The sequence below is a fragment of the Eumetopias jubatus genome, unplaced genomic scaffold, assembly GCF_037043125.1.
Source record: "Eumetopias jubatus isolate StellerSeaLion01/CBP00866 unplaced genomic scaffold, mEumJub1_p1.0 scaffold_16, whole genome shotgun sequence".
NCBI classification, from domain to species: Eukaryota; Metazoa; Chordata; class Mammalia; order Carnivora; family Otariidae; genus Eumetopias; species Eumetopias jubatus.
Genome location: NW_028274822.1, coordinates 47153276 through 47170140, shown reverse-complemented (window position 1 = coordinate 47170140; position 16865 = coordinate 47153276). Strand labels below are relative to the sequence as shown.

At 42.0% G+C, this 16865-nt stretch overlaps 1 protein-coding gene across 1 annotated transcript; it reads left to right on the top strand.

Annotated features, from left to right (window-relative positions):
- Positions 1–711: 711 nt before the first annotated feature.
- HRH4 (histamine receptor H4) lies at positions 712–16653 on the top strand. The gene is made up of 3 exons (XM_028098371.2): positions 712–1023; positions 8519–8682; positions 13950–16653. The coding sequence occupies exons 1-3, from the start codon at positions 825–827 to the stop codon at positions 14781–14783; spliced, it is 1197 nt and encodes a 398-aa protein (XP_027954172.1). The 5' UTR covers positions 712–824; the 3' UTR covers positions 14784–16653.
- Positions 16654–16865: the final 212 nt, after the last annotated feature.

Sequence of the window (16865 nt, the reverse complement as noted above, 5' to 3'; positions counted from 1 at the left end):
TTAAAAAGATCGTTATCATTAATTTGCATGCCATGAATGAAAAATAATCAAATCAACCTTAAGTTAAATCTGTGTAATGTGTATTTTATTTTTATCAGCTACATTTTTAAAACAATCACAAGCACCACCTTACACGCAAGACTTCCGGCTTATGTACAGTTAAAATATGTATATTATATAGCAGCTCTGCAGCAGAGTCCTGTCTAGTACTTCCCAACTCTCAGCTTCATGCCCACTCTCTGCTCCGTGCCCTGGAAACTCACAAAAGACAGTAAGCAGGGACAACTGCAGAGCTGACCTCATTTTCTCCCCTTTACTCAGGGATCACTGTCCTTCACTGCCTGATGTCCGGTGCCTTGAAAACCATTGTTTCAAATAGTCTGTCCAGTTTTTTGTTTGTGTCAGATGGGATGGTGAATTCAGCCTGTGGTACTCCATCATGGTCGGAAGGGAATCTTTAACTAGATCTCTAACAGCTGAAAAAATAAATCTCACAGGAGCCCAATTTCTTACCTTTCCACTGAATCAATTATGTTTCACATATATTATGTAATATTGCTCTATTAAGGGGGGATGGTTAAATCACATTCAAATGTTTACAACAGAACATCTCACTAGCTTTGGGAAAATACTTTTTCAGTGTCAGTTAAAGGGAGACTGTTATCACAAGCTTGCTTTATCAAGAATCAGGAAGTACAGTGAAATCAGCATTAGATTTTGAAAAATACTGTTATGAGCAGGAGGCTATATATATTAGGTATCCGACTGGAAAACATACTTGTCAGAATTGTCTTGCTGGATTAATTTCTTCATCATTTGATGTGATGTCAGCCACTAACAGCACGGGGGCAACTACTTTGCCACTAAGCACCCGCGTTACTCTAGCATTTTTAATGGGCTTACTAGCTTTTGCTATAATGCTGGGAAATGCTGTGGTTATTCTAGCTTTTGCGGTGGACAAAAAGCTGAGACGTCGAAGTAATTACTTTTTCCTTAACTTGGCCATTGCTGACTTCTTTGTTGGTAAGTTACATATCTTTATTTCAGATCATCTTTTCCAATTATAATCTATTTCTAAAACCTTAAAATTAGCTTTCTTTTCTTTTTTTTTAAAAATAAGCTTTTGTTATTTCAAGGGACTGTGTAGAATTGGGGATGCTAAAAACAAAAGTTTAAGGATTAAAGTTCTGGGGAGGCTATATGGCACTTTAGGGGAAGAGTTTATATGTGTAAATCAGGTTTGTAGGAGAATTTTCGTTTGACAACAGTTTATTTTCTTTTTGTAGAATAAAAATAAGTCCAGAATAGTTCTAAAATTGCTTTAGTCTAAGAGTTACTTGTTTCTGGAGCTATTTTTCTTGTATGTTTAGGTTTATAAGTATGTGTAGAAATGTCGGTTGATGATACTGCTTTATCGGAGCTTCTAGTATAATTTAACTTGTCATTGTCTATAGCTACATAAATATTTCATTTATTTTACAGTGAAACAAAACTCGTGAAATACGTATTTTATTGCCTGGAACATAGGGTTGCTCAACAAATGTTAGTCCTCTTCTCTTTTGATTTCTCTGCAGATAGGTGTAAACTCAAACCAAGGTCACAAATGATAGTAGATTTACCCCTATCATGGTGAGGACTATTAAGTACTCAAGGATGATTAGATAATGAGATACATAGAAAACTAAGTTAGGCTCTTTCTTTGGTAAGGTTTCAATGTAGGAGAGTGAATTAAGAGAAGCTCACAAGCGATTGTAACAGTATAGAGTATGACGTGAGAACCACAGAGACATACCGAGTGCTATGGGTACTCAGAGGAAGGAGAGAGCACATTTGGTTAGTGGGTAGCAGCATCTGAAATGAACTTCAAAGGATGGGCAGAATTTCCATAGGGAGAGATGGAGAGGAGTATTCCAAGAATCAGCAAAGACATGCTGGTAGAAAATCATTGTGTACATCTTCCTAAATGTGAGCTCCTGGCTGGCTGTATGGGATCAGCAGGGGATAAAGTTGGAGTAGTTAGAATCTATATAATGAAGGCCCTTGAATACTAGTGTGTCTGGATTGGAGGTTACTCAACAGTCAATGCGGAGATCTGGATTTTTAAAGTAGGTGAGAGATCCGATGGATCGAATCTTTACCTTAGAGGCATTAATGGGGATGTAGCAGGTGAGAGAAGAGCAGGCAGCCGCTTGGCTTCAGAAACATTCCTGCAGGGGCGCCTGGGTGGCTCAGATGATTCAGCGTCTGCCTTCCATGATCCCAGGGTCCTGGGATCGAGCCCCACATAGGGCTCCTGGCTGAGCCTGCTTCTCCCTCTCCCTCTGCCTCTCCCCCTGCTCATGCTCTCTCTCCCTCTGTATCTCTGCGTCTCAAATGAATAAATAAAATCTTAAAAAAAAATTCCTGCAGGTCTAGGCACAAGTCATATGTTAAGGCTCTGAACTACTGTGGGGAGAGTGGACAGGAAGTTGGGGAGGGAGGCAGAGCTGCAAGGTGGGGTGGTTGGGCAGGAGAAAGAAAAAAATGAGATAAAGATTAAGTTCTGGGGACAAGAAAAATATGGCACAATTGGTAACTCCAGGTAACTCACATTAACAACTTGAGGTAGATCCTTCTACATCATTCTCTATAATCACAGAAACAGGTATAACTATATGACTATTTTCATGCGAACGGAGAGAATATTCTGCTATAAATATACTTATCCCTCTTTGCCTTCTTCACAGAACTGTACAAATTTTAGATAATACTTAGGGCGTACAGTCGATTCTGTATTTTGACTAACTCAAAGGGAGTGGTGGTAGGGAGAGATGGGGTGCAACTATACCCAACGGAGTGAGCCTGAGGCCTGAAACTTTTGAATAAAGATGGTACTAGATAAGAACAGAGTGGTTCCTCGTGTGGCCCAGTGGAAGCACCAGGGCAGGCCCCACGATCATGGGCTTGGGCACCACAGTTTAAAGATGTGGTGTGTCTCGGGGAAATGTTCCTGCAGATGTAGATGGGGGTCCCCTGCCACCAGCAGGTGGATGGAAAAAGAAATGGCTTTGCTGCTGATGAGAGAAATCGAACATAAGCCAGAATCTCTCTCAATCTGCCAGTCTCCTCCTTCACATTTCCCCTGCCCCCTGCCAGCTTCATCCAGAGGTGCACTTACTTAACAATATTTGCCACAATGCTATCAGAATCAGGGCAGTCTCTGAGAACTTTCTGTCGCAAGATTGGAGTTTTGTGTTGAGGCTGTCCTTTTTCCTTAGCCATGCTCAGAAGTGGGCTTTTTGGCTCTGAGCCTGCAGGTTTGTGACAGTGGTTCTGGGCCAGGGCAGAACTCATGAGAGTTTTCCTGTAACTGTATGGCAGCCATTCTTCATGTTCTTGCTCAGGAGACCTCGAGCTCCAGAACCATGTGGTAATGGCCTGGAGCATCGCATGTGCTAGGTATTGGGGGTTTTAGCTGAACACTCTCTTCTCACAGGTTTTAAAACTGGCCTCTAATCAAAAATCTAAATTTGTGGCACCTGAGTGACATCCCAGGCTGAATGTAGGGTTGGCAAGCAAAGTTTTATCGAGGAGAAATTCCAGTACCAGCTACAGTGATATGAATATATGTCATCTGCACACTATTCCAAAAAAAAAAAAGTCATCTGCACACTATTAAAAAAAATCAGCTATCTCTATATATGGATATCTATAAAATTGGTATCACATGACTAATATTTCTGTCTATGGGTCCCTTCTTCACAACTACGTGTGTGGGCATTTCTGGCCTACAGGACCATGTGACAGATGGCCGGGCAGGATCTGCAAGGACAGAGGTGGTTGGGGCTGACAGAATCTGAACCATGTTTTCAGAGGGCAAAGTTTATCTTTAGTCCCCTCATGCCTCAGTTCAGGACTCTTCTTTTCCCCGTCAGTTAGCTCGGGCTGCCATAAGAAAATACCCCAGTCTAGGTGACTTAATGGCAATTGACTTTCTCATGGTTCTGCAGGCTGAGAAGTCCCAGATCAAGGTGCCAGCAGATTTGGTTCCTGGTGAGGACTCTCTTCCTGATTTGTAGGTGGCTGCCTTCTCCACGTGTTCTCATGTGGCCTTTCCTCTGAGTGTGCATGGAGGGAGCGAGCAAGCAAGCTCGCCGGTGTTTCTTCTTATAAGGACACTAATCCTGTTGGGTTAGGGCTCCATTCTTATGACTCATTTAACTTTACGTCCTTGTAGGCCCTATCTCTAAGTGCAGCCACCCTGGGGGGTAGGGCTTCTACATATGAATTTCAGGGGAACACAAACATTCAGTCCATAACACCTTCTATGCCCTCACCATTATCCACACATTCCCCTGTTGGCCCAAAGAATTCACTGGGGCTTTTAGCTCCGCCCCCAACTTTTGATTGTCATTTTCTCATGGAAGATGTAGCTTCTTAGCTGGCTTTGGAAAGAAAGGGCAAGACCAGACTGGTGGTAATTTTCAAGCAAACTGGGCTTTCCCATTCTCATCTATTCATTCATCCAATACTGGTTTATTTGCAGACACTCTTTGAGGTGGTGGGGATAGAGCAATGAAAATAGGGACAAAATTCCCAGTCCTCATGGTGCTTCTATTTCTACTGGGGTGGGTGGGGTGGGGAGACACATAATAACATAAATAAGTGAATAAAATTATATAGCATTTTAGACAATGATCATTGCTAGTGAGAAAAACCAGCAGGGAAGAGGGAGAGAAAGGGTGCTGGACATGGAGGTTTCCATTTAAATGTCAGGGGTAGGGCTCATTGGTCAGGACACATCAGAGTGAATAGAAGGAGCTCTCTGGGGGAAGGGCATTTCCTGCTAAGGAAAGCGCAAGGATCTGAGGGGTGCATGTGTGGTGTATTTGAGGCCAGAGGAACTGGGGTAGAGGGAGTGAGGGGAAGAGGGAGTAGCAGGAGGTGAGACAGGAAAGGTTGAGTGGGGCAGGCTGGGGTGAACAAGTGGCCTGGGTTCTCACAGGGCTTTTCTTTTCATCCGTCTTTTTTCTTCTCTCCTCCCCCTGTTCCTTTACCTCCTTGTTTTTATTTCTTCACTGCCTTCTCTCTTTTTTAAAAATTTTTAACGATTTTATTTATTTATTTGATAGAGACAGACAGATAGTGACAGAGACAGCGAGAGAGAGCACAAGCAGGGGGAGAGGCAAAGGGAGAGGGAGAAGCAGACTCCCTGCTGAGCAGGGAGCCCGATGTGGGGCTCGATCCCAGGACCCTGGGATCATGACCTGAGCCGAAGGCAGACGCTTAACCGACTGAGCCACCCAGGTGCCCCTTCACTGCCTTCTCTTAATATAGTTTGTTTTCTCTTACTCTCCACCCCCAGCCTCCTTAATATGTCATGCCAAAGCATTATTGCTCTTTTCAAGAAACGAGCTCTTAGTTTTACCTCTCAAGTCCGTTTGACCCAGAAGCATGATTCCAGAGTGGAAGTTATAGAAACACTTCAGAGTGCATATATCCTAGAAATATTTCTGATTCAGTTTTTGAAATTCCTTTGGAATAAGCCACAAACATCTCCACCACTCAACAAGACAGAGGATCCGAGCATGACATTTGTGCTAAAATACCATGTAGAACGTGAGGTGACAGCAGAGTTTCATTAAAGCCAAAGGAATGGGGGGGCGCCTGGGTGATTCAGTCGGTTAAGCCATTAAACTGCTGCCTTTTAGCTCAGGTCATGATTCTGGAGCCCGCGTAGGGCTCCCTGCTCAGCAGGGCATCTGCTTCTCCCTCTGACCCTCCCCCCATCTCGTGCTCTCTCTCTCTCTCACTCTCTCCCTCAGATAAATAAATAAAATCTTAGGGAAAAAAAAAGCCAAAGGAATAGGACTACAGCCTGTTTTAAACTGCTCTCTCAAGCAGCTCCTAAAATTTTGAACACACCCAGACACACCCTTCCTCTTTCATCTAATTCAGAAAATGTGTGGACAAGATTGTTGAACTCATACCCTCTCTTTAATGTTTAAATGGACTGTGGTGTCTGTAATGCAAATGATTACTGGTGTTGGAGAAAATTAGCGTGCCTGCGTGCGTGTGCGTGTGTGTGCGTTGTGTGTGTGTGTCTGTGTCTGTGTAAAATACTCATGTCGAGAATACTGGACCGAAGCCACAACTCTGGGCCAAAATATGATACATATCTCTCTTTTGAAGATACTTTGACTTATCTCAAGTGATTTATCTCAGATACTTTATCTTATTTATTTACCTATTTTATATCATAAGCATGTGCATGCGTGCACCCCTTTGAGATGGAAGGCCCCATAAGGAAGCTTGGTTATCATTAAAAATATAACCAAAACATGAAACAAGCAGGCAATTTGAACTACATATAAGAACTGACCACACAACTCCTCTATCTCAATGATGCCTTGTCTCTCATCTTTGTATGTGAACTTAAGGTACAGAACACTCAAGTCTGCATTCCCTTTCACTGGTGCTGAAACCACACCTCATTGGTTATATCCTCATGTCATCTGGTTTTGGGAGAATGCAGGGTTTCCTTCATCCTTCCCTTTCCTTCTCCTTTCTTTCTTTTTTTTTTAAGATTTTATTTATTCATTTGAGACACAGATACAGAGAGAGAGAGAGCATGAGCAGGGGGAGAGGCAGAGGGAGAAGCAGGCTCCCTGCTGAGCCAGGAGCCCGATGCGGGACTCGATCCCAGGACTCTGGGATCATGACCTGAGTGAAGGCAGACGCTTAACCATCTAAGCCACCCAGGCGCCCCTCCTTCTCCTTTCTTTTGCCTTTACTATTGTTCTTCATGATAGGCTAATTTGATTTTCATATGAAAATAGGAAATCTTGCCAAGTGCCTGATAAAATATGAAGATTCTTACTGAGCTTCCTCTTTTTTTTTTTAAAGATTTTATTTATTTGACAGAAAGAGTGAGAGTGCACAAGCAGGGAGAGCAGCAGAGGGAGAGGGAGGAACAGGCTCTCCGCTGAGCAGGGAGCCCGCTGCGGGACTCGATCCCACGATCCTGGGATCACGACTGGAGCCGAAGGCAGACACTTAACCATCTGAGCCACTCAGGTGCCCCCTCACTGAGCTTTCTCTTAATAGGTTATATACTCAGTGAGTAGTGTCACCTGTCTGAAATGTCAATACAAGGAAAAACTCCAACAAAACTAAAGGAAAGGGGCTCAGTTTAGTCATTTTTCATAATTAAGCTATTTCTGTGCAGAGCTGAACCACTTAAATATTTGTTCACTTAGTGAAGTGTAGTGGTTCAAGTCAGGAGTCCTGACATCACACTGCCTGGTTTCAAAGCCAATCTTCCACTTATTAGCTGAGTGGACCCTGGGCAATTACGTCTCTGTTTTGAGCTTTAGGTTCTTTATCGGCTAAGTCAGCATGGTTTCTACCTCAGTTTCTATGAACGTTAAATGAGGTGACATATGCAGTAGACATAGCACAATGTCTGGCATGTGGTAACTGCACAATACATATCAGCTGTTACTAATTTATTTAAGTTAAATGTGGGAGCCACTGGTCAGCTCTCAATGTTGTGAAAAATACAAGGATCAACTTGGAATACAGTTTCAGCCCTCAGGAGAAACAAGTGAAAGGATGACAGAGATGAAAAGTAGAATATATTTATACATGAGAGAGAAAGGGAAGAGCAAAGTGCCAGCACTGTGCAAGTGAGAAGGGGTCACTTCTGCCAAAGTAGTTCCAAGAAAGATAACAAAGAGGAAGTCCTTTTTGTGAACTGAATGAAGAATGAGAAGGAAGTAATTAGACTTCTCAGTAGAAGAGAGGAGGCTATTCTAGGAAAGAAGAATGCTGTTGGCAAAGGACATGTGAAACTATGGGCTATGTTTGGGGGAGGCTGGCCCATCCTCTCTGGGTTGGATTATGAACATAAAGATGACTTGTTCAATCAGAGAAAGATAATTATCATATGGTTTCACTCATATGTGGAATATAAGGAATAGCTCCAAGGATCATAGAGAAAGGGAGGGAAAACTGAGTGGGAAGAAATCAGAGAGGCGGACAAACGAAGAGAGACTCTTGACTCTGGGAAACAAACCGAGGCTTGTGGAAAGGGAGGTGGGTGGCGGGATGGGATAATTGGGTGATGGGCATGTGATGTGATGAGCACTGGGTGTTATACGCAACTAATGAATCATTGAACATTGCATGAAAAACTAATGATGTATTATATGTTGGCTAATAGAATTTAGAAATAAAAAAAGGAAAACAAAAAGACTTATGCTGTATATGTTTGGAAATGCGGGTCAGGACCTGAGCCTAATTTGGAACGTAATAAGGAAACATAGGATACTTACGACAGCCATTGTAAAAATGGTATTCAAAGAATGTGTAGGAAATCAGTCCTGAGTTTTGTTGATGAAACACAATGAATTTCTAAATTATAATCAAGCCACTTTTGGTCAATTCAGGTATGTCATTGTGTTTTATGCCTGTGTCTCTTTGTATTCGTTGACATGCGTTTTGTGTTTTTATTTTGCCTTATTTTTTCCTTATACAGGTATGATCTCCATCCCTTTGTACATCCCTCACACGCTGTTTGATTGGGACTTTGGAAATGGACTCTGTGCATTTTGGCTCATTGTTGACTATCTTTTGTGTACAGCATCTGTGTATAACATTGTTCTCATCAGCTATGATCGGTACCAGTCAGTCTCAAATGCTGTAAGTCAAAACACTCACTCACCTTCTTTAGAAGGTGACATACTTGTGCATTTTGCATCCCCAAGCAGAAATTGTTATAAGTGTAATTTTTTGTTTAGTTGGCAAACCTTAGAGGAGCCTGATTATCCTTCTGTTATTTGGTGCTAAGTTTTCATTGGCCCTTAGTGAACAATTTCTGTGTGTGATTTGGCTAAGTCACTCACTCCCCTACGTGCCACTAGCGTGGGAAGGCTGTCAGAGAAAATCCAAGGCAAGTTGTCGGAAGTGGTATACTGAGTCCACAGTAGATTGGATATACATGTGAGTCACAGTAGACTTATCGAGTCCATTCCTTACACAAACTAAGACCTGAATATTTTCCTCAGGTGGTACCTGGTGGGCAAGTAGAAAGATGCCCAGACTTTTGAATGTCATGAGAAAATCAACTGTGAATGGCCAAAGGAGAAAAGACAGTATACAGAGAAGCTGTAGGTTAGACAGTGGGACCAGCCTGGGAGATCAAGTCCCAGTGCCAGTGTAGGATCCATGCCAAGAAAGTCTGAATGGACCCAAGATTTGGAATCTTGGTTTCAACAAGTTAGTGACAGTTCTTAAGCAAGCTAAATTTATCAGCAATAGAACAAGGGGAAAAACAAGGCAGATACTGTCAGTATGGGGCAGTAATCTGAAGTCTTCGAGACCTAGATGGGAAACCTCTTTCACTCTTGAGTCCCAGGACCCACATCTTTGGGGGATGCGACTGTGTGCAAGGGATTTTGCTAAGTGCTGGGATACAGAAATGAAACATCAGTCTCCACTTTTGAGGAGCATAATAGGCTAATGTGGAGACAGATCCAGAAACAGATGGGTTCAGTACCATGGACTAGGTGTGGTGTTGGAGGTATTGAGAGGCCAGGGACAGCTTTGGCTTGGGAGGACTGAGCAGCTCGGAGCAGAAGGGTTGGGAGGGTATATTGCAGAAGGCAAGGATCAGCTGCAGGAACAAAGATGAGGCTCAAATAAGATAGAAATTTATTTTCCTCTCAACATTCTAGGAAAGCCTTTTCTCCAGGAACTCATCCAGGGACCTAGGCTAACAGGGTGGTTCTACACCTTCTAGGGCAGGGGTCAGCAAACTTTTTCTATAAAGGAACCTATGGTCTCTGTTGCAACTGCTCAAATCTGCCATTATGGCACAGAAAGAGCCAAACATAATATGTTAAAGAAAAAAGGAATGATTCGTTCATTGTGTTCCAATATAAATGTATTTATCCAAACAGGTGGTGGGCCACATTTGTCTCAGGGACAGTAGTTTGCTGACCCCTGCTCTAGGTCATTATTCTCCTCTGCATGGTCAAGACCAGGTTGCTGCCACTCCAGGTTCTAGAAAGGATGGGTAAAGGGCAGAAGTCCAGGGCAAGGGGTTTTCTTTTAACCAAGTAGTGCAGAATCATACAATCATTTCCACTCACATTTTACTGGTGACATTTGGTCACATGGTCTCCCATCTCACTGCAACAAAAGCTGGGAAATGTGGTCTCTAGCTGAGCTGCCGTATTGTCAGAAAGAAGGGGGGAAAGAATGTGTTGGGACATCCAGACACTTGGCCTCGGGTACGTCATTGGCACCAGAGTCCACTGCAGTTGGTACTAGACAAACTATGGAGAGAGCGCAGATCAGCTTGGATGAGCAATTCAGATGCCTATAAGCTCATGCTTTTCAAATTGCAGCTTATGATCCGTTATTGAGTCATGAAGTCAGTTCAGTGGGTTGTGACCACCTTTTTTTAAAACGAAAAAATACAGAAAAAAACATAGTAAAACAGAATAAAAACAGAGTACAAAATATCAGAGTGCCAGGTACGTAATAAATGTAAGTATCATTTTATGAGTACTTCTGTCTGTGCACTTAGTGATGATATAAAATGTATTTCTTAGTTTGAGTTCGTCAAAATGTTCGAAAAAGAGTGCTCTAATTCATAATCTTTCCCATTGGTGCTGAAACATTTACTTTTTTTTTCTGGGTTAGCATTTCTTTTTAGTCTTCACTGGGTGTTCCTAGTTAGTGTTTGCTAGGACATCCCTTTGCTGGATGTCCGAGCCCTTGGGTCTACCTCAGTTGTGTGCAAAGGTAAGAGAGAGCTTGTACAGTTGGGAAAAATGTGTAGAAGTCACACAGACATGAGGACTGATGTCCAGAGAGAAAATGAGTGCGTTTGTTTCCCAGTCTTGCCCTGAGGAACTCCTCCTGGCCACGCAGGCTCTAAATTTGGTGAGGGTTGGGTCGGCTGGATCCAAGATCCTTAGTATATAAGCACGGAGTCAAGTGTGTAACAAGAGCTCCACACCCCAGCGCATGGATGCTTGCAAAAGGGGCGCTCAGGCAGCTCTTGGGCCTTTGTTGGCGAAGAGTTCCAAGGCAGCAGTGTGAGCCAGGAAGCCCTCAAAGACCACTGAAGCTTGTAGGAAGTGGTTGTGGGGAAGCCGAGCTCTTGCTGTAGTTCAACGTGGAGAGACAGTATGATAAGTCAGGATCATGGGCTGGGCCTGGGAAATGGAAATCTGACAATAATTTGGAAAAGGAAGGCCGAGTGCAGATGGCAGTGTGTGATTACAGTGCTCAGACACATTTTCTGGAGGGGCAGATTTCTGTGTGGCTGAAGCAAGAGTAGGTGGGGGAAAGTAGCACAGTGTAGTTGGAAGGAGTAGGAATTCAAATGTATGCAGAATTAAGATAGTAAGTGGAGAGAGTTTTTTTTTTTTTTTTTTTTTACCTGAAGATGAAGAGGGAAGCTTGAGAATAAAACGAGACCATGAGAAATATAGTTGCTGGGGGCTGGCTAGATTCCTAGGACTGCTGTATTTAAGTATTGCACATTGGGTGGTTTAAGACCACAGAAACTTATTCTCTGGAATACATTTAATGTTTGGAGACCTGAAGTCCCAAATCAAGGTGGAGGCAGGGCGATGCTCTCTCTGAGGCCTCTAGGGCTGCCTGTTCCCTGCCTTTCTCTTAGCTTCTAATATTATCAGCCATCCTTGGCATTCCTTGGCGGTCCTTGCCTCGTAGATATGTCACTACAGTCTCTGCTTCCATTGATACAGGGTATTCTCCCTGTCTGTTTGTGTCTTTCTCATAAGGACAACAGTCATATTGGATTAGGGCTTACTGAATATGACCTTATCTTAACTTGATTATATCTGCAAAGACCCTACTTGCAAATGAGGGCATGCACACAGGTACCGGGACTTAGGACTTCAACCTATCTCTTCGGAGGACACAATTCAACCTGCAACAGGCACTTAGGATGGCTCTGCAATGCCATCTCATTATTAACACCAGCAAGTTCCGGGGGCTGCCCTCCCTTATAAAAGAAACCCGATTGACAGAGTGTTTGGATATCTTATTGGGGCTGGAAAGGAAGCAGGATAAGAAGCAATATCCTGAATAACGAACATATTCTGTCATGGGTGGAGTACTTGGCCATTGATTGATGTCAGGAAGGCCACTGCAACTGGCTTGGGCCTGGATTCAAGCAATGCTTGCGCTATCTGTCAAAAATGCTACCCGAAGATGAAGACATGGGCATCATCTTCTCAATTCCCTTGGATGTCCATTATCCCATTTGACCTTATGCATAATAGAAAAGAGATCACTTTCCAGCATATTGCATCACATCATTACAAAGGCTGAACAGAGCAATTAAAAAACTAAATTCAGTTTTATGACCATCTGGGTATTGTTACCATCTTCATAATCATTAGATTTAGTGCAAGAGGTGTATTAATTAGTGGCATGAGAAGCAGAAGGCAAAAAAGCGTATTGTATATGGGAACTTGTGGTCAGCACCATATGCATTTTAGCTTAGCCTCAGAAATATCAGTAATTTGGAGGAAAAAAAAACCCACTTCCCTGCAGTTTTTAAAACTAACTTTTTTTAAAAGCCTGCTTCCTCTTACCTCCAGCCAGTCGGTGAGCCCTTCCCAGCCTGCACAATCCATCAAAGAAAGACAGGGCTGGGCATTGTTGTACTGTTTAATAAAAATGAGAAAACACTGTAGCACAAGATTTAAAAACTCACAGAGAAAATAGTACATGAGCGATGGTGGAAAGAGAGGCATGTTCCAGTTTCATGGGGGAAATCATTTCCTTTCCCTTGAGTGAGGAAATCAGAGAAATATGTAATATATGAGCTGGAAGGAACCTTATTGACCTAAAAGAAGCTTAGGGACATTGTCTGTTCCAGATCCCCTCAAAAAAATTCCTGGTTCATGTGTTCATCCCTCATATAGGGTGGGTGACCTTTTAAGCTTCCTATAGAAGATATTTTTAAAGATTTCAGGATCTATTGAAGATCATGGGTCCTGAGAACTGAGAGCAATCCTTACTCCTAGAATCTCATTTTCCCTTATAGAAGCCAGTCTTTGTGACCAAGCAGACCTAGAACATTCTTTACTCTTTAAAAAAGACTGTGGTACTTGCCATGGCTGTGTCTCTCGAAGTGGCTGACCACCACAGCTTTGGCACCATTTTTGTTGAGTGGAAATATTTATAGAAAGAAATGATTTGGTAATGCTCAGTAACATTATGCTATTTCTCCATAGCAGGTTTAGACTTTTTTGGGGTGGGGGTCATCTTCTTGGGAGTGATGTAAGAATTCTGTCTTTTTGAGGCCACCGTGAAATCTCAGGATAAACTACAGAGTAGATTCTTCCTGAATATTAGAATCAAGAAAGCCAGTGGCTTTCAAACTTGTTTGACCCTGGGAGAAATGCATTCGATAGTGGAGTTCAGTACATGTGTTTCTCTCTCTCTCTCTATGTATATCTACATTCCCAAAGCCAAAGTTTCATCAAACAATACATACCCTTACGATTGTGAGGCACTCTGACCTTGAGCGCTCTATTCCATTCAAAGAAAAATGCTGATCATGACCCAGCTGGCAGATTGTGAAACACTGTGAAAAGGGGCACCCCGTTTCAGCTGTTTTCCGATTCAGATTAGTGTCAGTGGAGTCGGAAACATGGCATTCTTATTTTAGATATTGATCTTAACATTTACTAGAATGTCAGAGGTTTAACCTTGAAGATTACAGATTCCGTCTGGAAGGTCTTGGAGAAAGCCTGCAGCGGCAACTGAACCCTCTGTCCTGGCCCATATCATGTGACCCAGCGCCAGGTAGCTTCCCTACCTCTTGCATACCCCTGAAACGACCGAGGGCCTGTGATATGCCTTCTGCAACAAACATATGTTCGTTATATTGAAATAATTTATTTGGTCTTTTTTAGGTATCTTACAGAGCTCGACACACTGGGATCTTGAAGATCGTGGCTCTGATGATGGCTGTCTGGGTACTGGCCTTCTTAGTGCATGGGCCAATAATTCTAATTTCAGAGTCTTGGAAGAATTCCAGTTGGAGAGTCTTGGAGGAGAAGGCTTGTGAACCTGGATTTTTTACCATATGGTACATCCTCGCCATCTCGTCTTTCTTTGAATTCCTGGTCCCAGTCTTTGCCGTGGCCTATTTCAACATGTACATTTACTGGAGCCTGTGGAAGCGTGGCAATCTCAGCCGGTGGCAAAGCCAGCCCACACTCCCTTCTCCTGTCTCTCCCAGTAACTGGGGATCCTCACTCAGGGGTGGACTGTTTTCAAGAACATCTCTTCCTGAACTGAAGGAAACAGCACCATCTACTCCTTTGAAAAGACATGAAAGAAAGAACAGTCTCTTGTTCTCTTTAAGAGCCCAGATGAATGGCAGTATAATTGCTTCCAAAATGGCTTCCCTCGCCCATTCTGATTCCCTGTGTCTTCACCAAAGAGAACATATTGAACTATTCAGAGCCAGGAAATTAGCCAAGTCACTGGCCATTCTCTTAGGTGTTTTTGCCTTTTGCTGGGCTCCCTATTCTCTGTTCACGATCATTCGTTCAATTTACCCACTAGACCAGCGTCCTCAAATAGTTGGGTATGAAATCACGTTTTGGCTTCAATGGCTCAATTCCTTTGTCAATCCTTTCCTGTATCCGTTGTGTCACAGGCATTTCCAGAAGGCTTTCTCGAAAATACTTCGTATGAGAAAGCAATCCATATCATCACAAAATCAGTCAATGTCCTCTTAAAGATAACTTTATCCTTTGTAAAAATTTTAGTCTTAATCTCACCTACAGGAATTTGATCTGACTTTCAGTTTGCCCTTTCCACTCTGCCAGGAAAGTCCATAAAATTGTAACACTTGAAAACTTAAAAAAAAAAAAAAAAAATTGAAGCCTGGAAGTCAAGGGAAAATTATCCTGGTGAATAATAATAGTACAATTAGAAATAGATGACAATGTTTTTGTAAACTCATAGCCACAAATGCACTGTACTTTTCTTACTCATTGCCGCTTCCTTGTCTTTTAGATCTTGATATCGCATTGATGGTGAAAGTTAAGAGTTCTTGTTTTCTTTCCAAGTTCGGTGTTTGCTATAGCCTTAAGTGAATTTCCCTTTTTATTTTATAGTGATGAAAAATTGTAAAGTTTTAAGGCCATTTTCCCTAAAGTGTACAATGGAAAAGGGGGCTATATTGCCCTCTTTGCTGGAGGTGGGCGTTATGATCAGTGGGCAGGTGTGTTGAGGTTTGAGTTGTCAGAAGCAGGGAGTGGGTGTGCCCAGATAGAAAAGTGGAAGGCATGTGTACTTCCGGATTCTATGTTCCTGATCCCAGGAAAGGAGGAAGTGTGGGGAAGGAAGAGCAGGTAACTGCAGCTCTCAGAATCCTCCAGGGCCGTTATCTGGGAGGCTCGGCAATCACAGGATGAGCGAGTAAGGGATGGACGAGATCATCCTCTGGTTGAAAGGATGGCTTTCCTTTTTTCCTTCCCGCCCTCTTCTTCCAACTTCCGCATTGGCTAAGACTTCTGTGAGAAAATATGGAAGAAAAGAGAAAGGCTAAGAGATAACAAAAGGACTATGTGATTCAACTTGATGTACCTGGTGTAACATTCACAGAACTAGTGGATGTCAATAATTATTAATAAAGTATACTTCTGTATTTATTTGATGTCTTTAACTTGTATGCAGCGCTCAGAGCGATGCCTTTGTATGCAGTTAATGTAGGTTATACCTTGCTGATGAGTCACATTTTCTTAGTCTGGTGACATTTTTTTCTTTTTGCCATTATGAATTTTTCTTCTTCCTCCCCCTCCCCCGCCTCCTTCCCCTTGTGTTCTTTGCGTGTCTTTGTCATAACAGTTCATTTTGATTTTGGTTCATTTCCTCTCTCCTACAAGTTTTTATTAGCGTTTGTTTTATAACTTCTCAGAGTTCCTATACAGTTTAGTCATTTTCATATTTCTTAGACCTTTCAAATCTTGGTTAAATTCAAACACTAAAATACGAAAATCCTTTAAGTACATAAATGATTAGATATGCCCATAATTTTTATGCATACTTATGCCTTGCATTAAGTCCAAAATAGGAGATACACGATTAACATTCAATAGTAATCTTGAAAATTCGAGAAATAAACCCTCATAAATATGCAAGTTTTTATAAAGTTACTTGTCAGCTATTGTTTTTGACATTTATAAATTAGCAGTTGTGGATTTCATGTGATCACTGGAGGCTCGAATATTCATTGAATGGTGTGGCTCCATGAAAACTTTTTCTGATTGAACCCTAGCGGAAACATGCCTAAATATTCATATGTATTTTCTAAAATATAGAAAATATAATATATATTGTATTTCATTCAAAGATGTCATCAGTGTAAAACATACTGTTACTTTATTTATCCCTATAAAAGAAAATGCTGCAAATTGTCTATGAAACAATACTTTAAAAATCACATTGCTAGGAAGTCTCATTCTGATTTCAGAGTTGTTGAAAGGTGAGCAATATGTGTCTCGGAAGTGATAAAGTATGATACATTTATGATGAACGAACAGAATAAGGCTAATCCTCTGTGAAATGAGTTTGAATAAATAAATACTTTTGATGGAAAATTCACATATTCGTTCAACGAACGTTTATTAGGGGTCCATCATGTGTTAGTTACTAGTATACTGTAAAGACGCCTATGAACCTTGTTGATTTAGTTCCCTTGGGGTAGGAATTTTACTCTGGGGTTCTCTTACCACGATGCTAGGCACCCCATAGGTGCTCAGTAGATATTTACAGAAAAAGCATGCATTAGGCATTTTCCTTAAAAATAGAATATA

Coding starts and splice junctions, on each gene's coding strand:
- HRH4 (XM_028098371.2), top strand. CDS start 825: ATGTCAGCCACTAACAGCACGGGGGCAACTACTTTGCCACTAAGCACC. Junction 1,024..8,518: donor CATTGCTGACTTCTTTGTTG/GTAAGTTACATA, acceptor TTCCTTATACAG/GTATGATCTCCATCCCTTTG. Junction 8,683..13,949: donor ACCAGTCAGTCTCAAATGCT/GTAAGTCAAAAC, acceptor GGTCTTTTTTAG/GTATCTTACAGAGCTCGACA.